This window comes from Macadamia integrifolia, chromosome 8 (genome assembly GCF_013358625.1).
Source record: "Macadamia integrifolia cultivar HAES 741 chromosome 8, SCU_Mint_v3, whole genome shotgun sequence".
NCBI lineage: Eukaryota > Viridiplantae > Streptophyta > Magnoliopsida > Proteales > Proteaceae > Macadamia > Macadamia integrifolia.
Genome location: NC_056564.1, coordinates 26,280,069 through 26,286,861, shown reverse-complemented (window position 1 = coordinate 26,286,861; position 6,793 = coordinate 26,280,069). Strand labels below are relative to the sequence as shown.

Below are 6,793 nucleotides of genomic sequence, written 5' to 3'. Positions count from 1 at the left end.
TACAAAAAAAAAAAAAAAAATCAGTGTCTACAATTAATGCACTCTTACATGAATAAAGAGCCATTATTAATTTAACAAAGGGTGAATTGTACTTTAATTGGATTTTAACCCAAAGAAGTGAAAGAACCAAAACCACAATTACATCCTTAAACAAGGAAATCTCTACAAGTCAAGAGGTGATTGGAGATTTATGCTATAGTTGGATTTTAACTCAAAGAACCCAAATCATCACATCATCCCTAAACATAGAAATCTCAACTAATAAAAGGGTTGAATGGAATTTTCTCCCCTTTTCCAAACTCTTTCTTTTTCTTCTTATGCTATGTTTGTTAGTAATTCAGAAAAACGTTGTTTTTCCGTTCTATGGAAACAAAAAACTGGAATAAAGCATATTGTGTCAACTTTGTGTTTTGGTTTTTTTGAAAAAAAAAATGAACAACTAAAGTAATTGTTCCTGAAATAAACGATATTTTGACATAAAAAATTGAAAATTCTATTTTTGACACGAAAGTTATATTTAGAATTAAATGATTACCAAACGTAGCCTAATTCCTTTCATACTTTTGGAGGAAAATGTACAGTTTATGATTCTAGGGCAAGTGCTTTTTGTTTAGGAGTATGCCCCTGTGACAAACACATGGGTATACAAAGTGACCATTGTACCCCATCGATGCCCATCCTTGCTGTTTCATTGGTTGGAGTGCTGGTGCAACGGCCACGGTCCAGCTAGAAAACTTTACTCCATGATTTTATTTATCTACCTGGTTTGGATAAACAGACAAACTTGACAAGTCAGACGCAATTTACCGAAAAAAAAAAAAAAAAAAAAAGACAAGTCTGATGCCAATAATATCAAAAATAGAAATATAATTGCTCCAATAAAAAAAAATGCCAATATGGTTCTAGGAGTCATGAAAGGGACGTGTGAATTTTTTTCCATTTTCCCATTCATTTACCAAAAAAAGAACCATTCCCATTCCAATGTGGTGAGAGGGTAGAAGGGTAATTTCGTATCAGCACGAAAACGCACAGTATATAAGTACACGGTACACCGGAAGGAGGAAAGGAAAGACATTTCTGCTTTCCAGCCAAAGCTGATAAAGGAAAGAAATACCAAATTTTCTGTTTCTCGGAGGCTTCTGGCTCTCGGTCTGGGCTTTCCTGAGCAAATTCCGGAGACCAGACTCCGGAGAATTATTAATTCGCCACAATTGTGCTGTGAAAATCCAATTTACAGTTGGGAAACAAAGGGAATCCGAGCTGTTCACAACACTCGAACCGGGCAGTTTTTTTTTTTTTTTGTCAATTTGTGGATAAAGAAAAAGTAGAAATAAGGCGTTTCTTGTCTCGATTGGGAAAAGAGGCCAACTCAGGTATGTTGAACGAAAAATCCAAGAAATTTTCCTCCTCCCCCTTCCCTGTAATTGAATTTCTGTTTTTGATGCGTCTTTAATTGAAGCTCTTCGATTTTCATTTGTTTTTTGTTGAAGAATTCTATTGGTTTTGAAATTTCATTACGATATGTTGGTTCCTTGTTTTGGGAATTCTGATTGTTGCTATACTGTGTCTGGGTTTTGAATCTTTTGGTGGAAGATCTTTGGATTGCTCTGTTTTAATCCTCGAGAGCTTGTTTTTCAGTGAGATTCTTCTCTTGTAATGCTTAATGAGAAGTTGTATTTTTTTTTTTTCCTTTCATTTGAACCGTCTCTGTGTTGAAGCCCTTTATCGTAAGCTTGTTTAGGACTGAAATTTGAAGATATGCATGGCTACTATTGAATGAATCCTAACTAAAAGTGTGTTCTTCTTTTTACCAGGTTTCTTCCATTTCTGTGCTCAGAAATTGAGCTTAGGATTATTATTTCTTTGTTGAAAAAAGTCAATTTTGGAAGAATTGTTAACTTCCTGTTCTGAAGCCGGTTTCAAGATCGCTGTGCAGATATTTTGTTGTCCTTTATTAGTAAAAGGTTCGAGTTAGAGATCTAGTACTCTTCGCACCGTTGGGAGGCTTAGATAATTGAAAGATGACAATCGTCCCGAGGAAGGATAAGAAGCGATCGAAGGGCAAAAGGGTTGTTGACGAGAATGCTCCTTTGTTGCCGAAAAGACAAGAAGAAGATACTGGATTTGATGAGTTCGAGGGAGGTTCCTTTAGTGGAGCCGTCTTTAATCTGTCAACTACTATTGTTGGTGCTGGAATCATGGCTCTGCCTGCGACCATGAAGGTTATGGGGCTTATCCCGGGGATAGCTATCATCTTCTTTGTTGCTTTTCTGACAGAGGCGTCAATAGAGATGTTACTCAGGTTTAGCAGACCAGGGAAGGCCCTTTCTTATGGTGGAGTTATGGGAGATGCTTATGGAAGGACGGGGAAAATTTTTTTGCAGGTCTGTGTCGTTATCAACAACGTTGGTGTGCTCATTGTCTACATGATTATTATCGGTATAACTTCAATTTAGTTCTTATGTTCTTATCTTTTCTTTTTTCCTTGAATTATCATCTGGTATAGATGTTTGTCGCTTTTGTGGCTTGCTGGTTCTAACCTGTTTTGTATCCTGCTTGTAGAAAGATTATGGGTTTACTTATAGTTTTCACAAGTAGTTGTTGTTTGTGTCCTGAGACGAGTTGAGAATTTCTCATTCATGCTGCAATGAAGATCACTGAAACTAACTTAACGTCTCCCGGTTTCTCATTATATAAGGTGATGTGCTCTCTGGAACTTCTTCAAGTGGAGTTCATCACGCTGGACTTTTGGAAGGATGGTTTGGAGAACACTGGTGGAATGGGCGTGCCTTTGTTCTGCTTGTGACTACTCTTGCTGTATTTGCTCCATTGGCTTGCTTTAAGCGTGTAGGTATGTGTATGTCCTGTTTATTCTGTACTATTTGTGAAGGCTTCCCTGAATTGGTAGGAGATCCCATTTTGGTTGCTGAATCTACTTAGCTTGCTGATTGGATTTAGTTCTGTATGGTTCTTAATTTATCAGTTCAAATTCCATATTTTTATTACTTTTATTTTAGCAGTTTGGGACTCTTAGATTTCCTTGTACTTCAGAGTCTACCCTGGCTGCTGATTGCTCTTTTGCCAATTTCTCATGGAAAGCAAATCAATGTTAAAATTAGGTTCATTCTTTCTCACAGTCTATGGTATATGGGTTAAAATTATATCTGCTGCTAGTTTTTCTACCCCAGAGGAGTATATATCCTTAGGTCGTACTGTAGAGTTGCCAAACAAATCATTAATCTAGGAGACCTTCAAATACTTCAGCAGTATGTAAAGATGAAGAGATAAATTGAGTGTCTTGAGACCTTTATGATCCTTGGATGGATGAAATGTAAGATTCAAGGTTTGAGGTGTATCCTTTTGTGTTCTCTTACTTTCTGATTGAACACTAATTGAAAATGAGAAAATGTAGGTTTTCAGTGTTTGTATATATTGCTTGCCAAAGGAACCAGCATTTGCATTTGGCATTTGGCATTTGAGCTGGTGCACCCAAGCTTGTCTGTGTTTTGCCTCCTCACCCTTCTTCCTTGGGGTAAGTTTAATCCAGATGAACCTTGGCTACATCCCTCATAAGCAGGTTCTTCTGTGCCAGGTGAGGGATGATCCTATTTTTCTGACATGTGAAAGGGTTTAATGACACATGGTGGAGTGGTTGTTGAGATGAAGCTCGTTAAGCTGTGAGGGCCTGATGTGTTGAAATATGTGGACCCATTGGGCTGACCACATAAGCTTTCTTTCATATGCTTATAAGTTAATAGAATTACAGAAAAAATGAATTTCAACATTTAATCGAGTATGTAAATTAGATCCAATGGAACAATTTGTCACTTCAAAATAATATTTTCCAACCCATGATGTGAATAAAATACGATCAGTTAACCACTGAAAAGCTGTTTTATTAGAAATAATATCTTGTCTTGAAAAACTGGAGTATAATCTGTTGAGTAATCTTGTAAACATTGAAGCTGGTTAAAATGAAGTGGTTGAATAATTGAAGAATAAGAGTATTCAGGAATACACTTTGGAGTCTGGAATCAGATAAGGAATTTCATGTGGTGGATTCATACTGAAAAGAATTGTTTTTTATGTTAAGAAGCGAGAAGAAGGACACTGGTAGCACTAGAACAATTGTGTGACTCAATGCTAGATTTTGAGCCACATAATATGTATGTGAACTTCATGAGCTACCCTTAATAAAACCTAATGTTGCTGATAATTTCTTCTTTGGTTCTTTTTTCCATAACCCAAATTTTGGAGAAGGAAGTGATAGGAGCTTCATCAGAAATATAGCGAATTATTAAATTGCACAGTTGAGGTGGGGTTGAGGAAAGTTGAACATGGAACTTTAAACTTTGAGTTTAGAGAATATTGTTTTAAACTCCCTGATTTGTGACGGTAACACTATCCTCAATCAATATATGAACACAACCACCAGAATATAGCAAGGACCAAGTTTTTAAAATTTGGAATCATGGGCAATCCTGATCCGGATAAGCAAATCTGACCCTGTCTTGGCAGATCCTGGATAAAATCAGGGAATTACCATGAACTGTTTCTCAAAAAATTTTGGTTTCAGTCTTTGATCACTGGATAGGTGTTGGCGGATCCTGATGTGGATCGGCTGATGTAGCTGATCCGATTGCGATACCTGAAACCATCGGTATGACACCTCACATCTTGAGGCACAGCCTTTGGGCTGTTAAGCTTCAAATGCTGGACCTAGATACCTTTTCTATAATTTCCGGTTTGTGGTACAAACTCTAATTGTGTAATCCAAAGGACTCTAATGTCTGCTTTATTTTTCTGGCACTATTAGTTACAACTCAGCTCAACTCAACTAAGCTTTTTTTATCAATCCTTTCTGCCAATATTAGCAGAATCAGCTAAATATCATAGTAATCTTAATTTTCCAACTACATTCCTCAATTTATTCATTTACTTAAGATGCTGAGTACCACATGAGTATTCAGTCCTTGGTAATAAACTTTCTTATGCTTTTTTTTGGCAGATTCATTGAGATACACATCTGCCTTATCAGTTGGGCTGGCAATTGCATTTGTTGTTATTACTGCGGGTATTGCAATTATCAAATTGATTGGTGGACACATAGCAATGCCCAGATTGTTTCCAGACATAACTGATATCACATCATTCTTCAAACTCTTCACAGTGGTGCCAGTTCTTGTGACAGCATACATTTGCCATTACAATGGTACACAAACTGACTCTACCTTTATCTCTATAATATTGGCATACTTGTGGTGACTCTAATCATTGGTTGGGAATATTTTCTCATTTTGTTGGCAGGTGTTTTTCCCCTTTTCATTCGTTAGAATCAATGCATAAGGAATATTAATTTGCTCAGTACTGAATGTTAGTCAACTATTTTCTTTATATCTGATACTAATGTATGATGCATATTATATCAGAGTTGAGAAAGAATATGATAATGTTTTTTGTTTATATATTCCAAGAGAAAAATAATTCAGAATATCATAATGTTCTTTGTTTATAAATTCCATGGGATAGATAATTCACTTCTGTGGTTAACTGACTGATTGTTCATTTGCTAGAGCAATGTTGTTATTCTGTATTCCTCAATGAATTTTGACTTTTATTGTGAGAAGATCATATGATTGGATTCTGTAACTTTTGCATATGTTTTTTACAGTGCACACAATTGAGAATGAGCTTGAAGAACCCTCCCAGATACAGTCAATTGTGCGAGCTTCACTGACATTGTGTTCAACTGTGTACATCACAACTAGCTTCTTTGGGATCCTCCTTTTTGGCGATTCGACCCTTGATGATATACTAGCCAACTTTGACACCAACCTTGGCATTCCATATGGTCAATTTCTAAATGATGCTGTCCGAGTTAGCTATGCCATCCACCTCATGCTTGTCTTCCCTATCATCTTCTTTGCTCTACGGATCAACTTGGATGGTCTCCTCTTTCCCTCAGCCAGGGCTTTGTCTCATGACAATAAGAGGTTTGCATTGATCACCATTGGGCTCATTTCTCTAATCTTCCTGGGGGCGAACTTCATACCCAGTATCTGGGATGCTTTCCAGTTCACTGGCGCGACTGCTGCAGTCTGTATTGGATTCATTTTTCCTGCTGCCATCACTCTCAAGTAAGTTTTCCCATGTAATGGCTGGAATGTGTGGGTAGTAATAAATTAATTTGGATGTTTGGGATTCTGTGTGTTGCAGGAAGAACATAATGTGATAAAATAAATCCATGATAATCATGGTTGGGGAATTATCATCATGGATAATCATGATAATCCTTGACTGGATGGAATGTGTGGGTAGTAACAAATTACACATATTCCTCTGAACCATTCAACACCGACTTTGAGCTTGTGATTTTTCATTTGAGGAAACTAAAGTCCCAATTGTATGAAATTTGGACAAATACCAGGGTGATGACTGGTGTACATGATTCATATATTATGTGTCTTCATGTGAAAGTAAAATAGGCTTGATTTGGGTTTTCATTTTAGTGATGACAAGTCATTGCCACCCAGCCAGCCCTGTGGCAAATAAATGTCAGATACCTAATTCATTTTGAAGTGTTCATGCATTTGCTCTCTTCTAGTGAACGCAAGGCCTTTGAATTTGCTTTAATGGCTTGTGAGTCCGTGTTTATATTGTCAGGTTGAGGTTGAGGTAATGCATACATGCATGATTGATTGACAAGTTTTTCCTTTTTCCTTTTCAGTGTGATCTATTAATGCTTAAATTTCTTTATTATTCTCTTACTCCTTTTTTTTTTTTTTTTTTTTTT

At 36.7% G+C, this 6,793-nt stretch overlaps 1 protein-coding gene across 2 annotated transcripts in view; it reads left to right on the top strand.

Annotated features, from left to right (window-relative positions):
• Window positions 1–1,070: 1,070 nt before the first annotated feature.
• Window positions 1,071–6,793, top strand: part of LOC122087259 (amino acid transporter AVT6A-like) — a 6,377-nt gene continuing 654 nt past the window's right edge. The window contains exons 1-5 of one of the 2 annotated variants that reach the window (XM_042656327.1): window positions 1,071–1,373; window positions 1,815–2,439; window positions 2,699–2,851; window positions 5,009–5,212; window positions 5,672–6,137. In XM_042656327.1, coding sequence (XP_042512261.1) covers window positions 2,022–2,439; window positions 2,699–2,851; window positions 5,009–5,212; window positions 5,672–6,137 — 1,241 coding nt within the window. In that variant the 5' untranslated portion in view covers window positions 1,071–1,373; window positions 1,815–2,021. Of the gene's footprint in view, window positions 1,374–1,427; window positions 1,638–1,814; window positions 2,440–2,698; window positions 2,852–5,008; window positions 5,213–5,671; window positions 6,138–6,793 lie in introns of those variants that run through there. The other variant, XM_042656328.1, reaches the window with a different exon arrangement.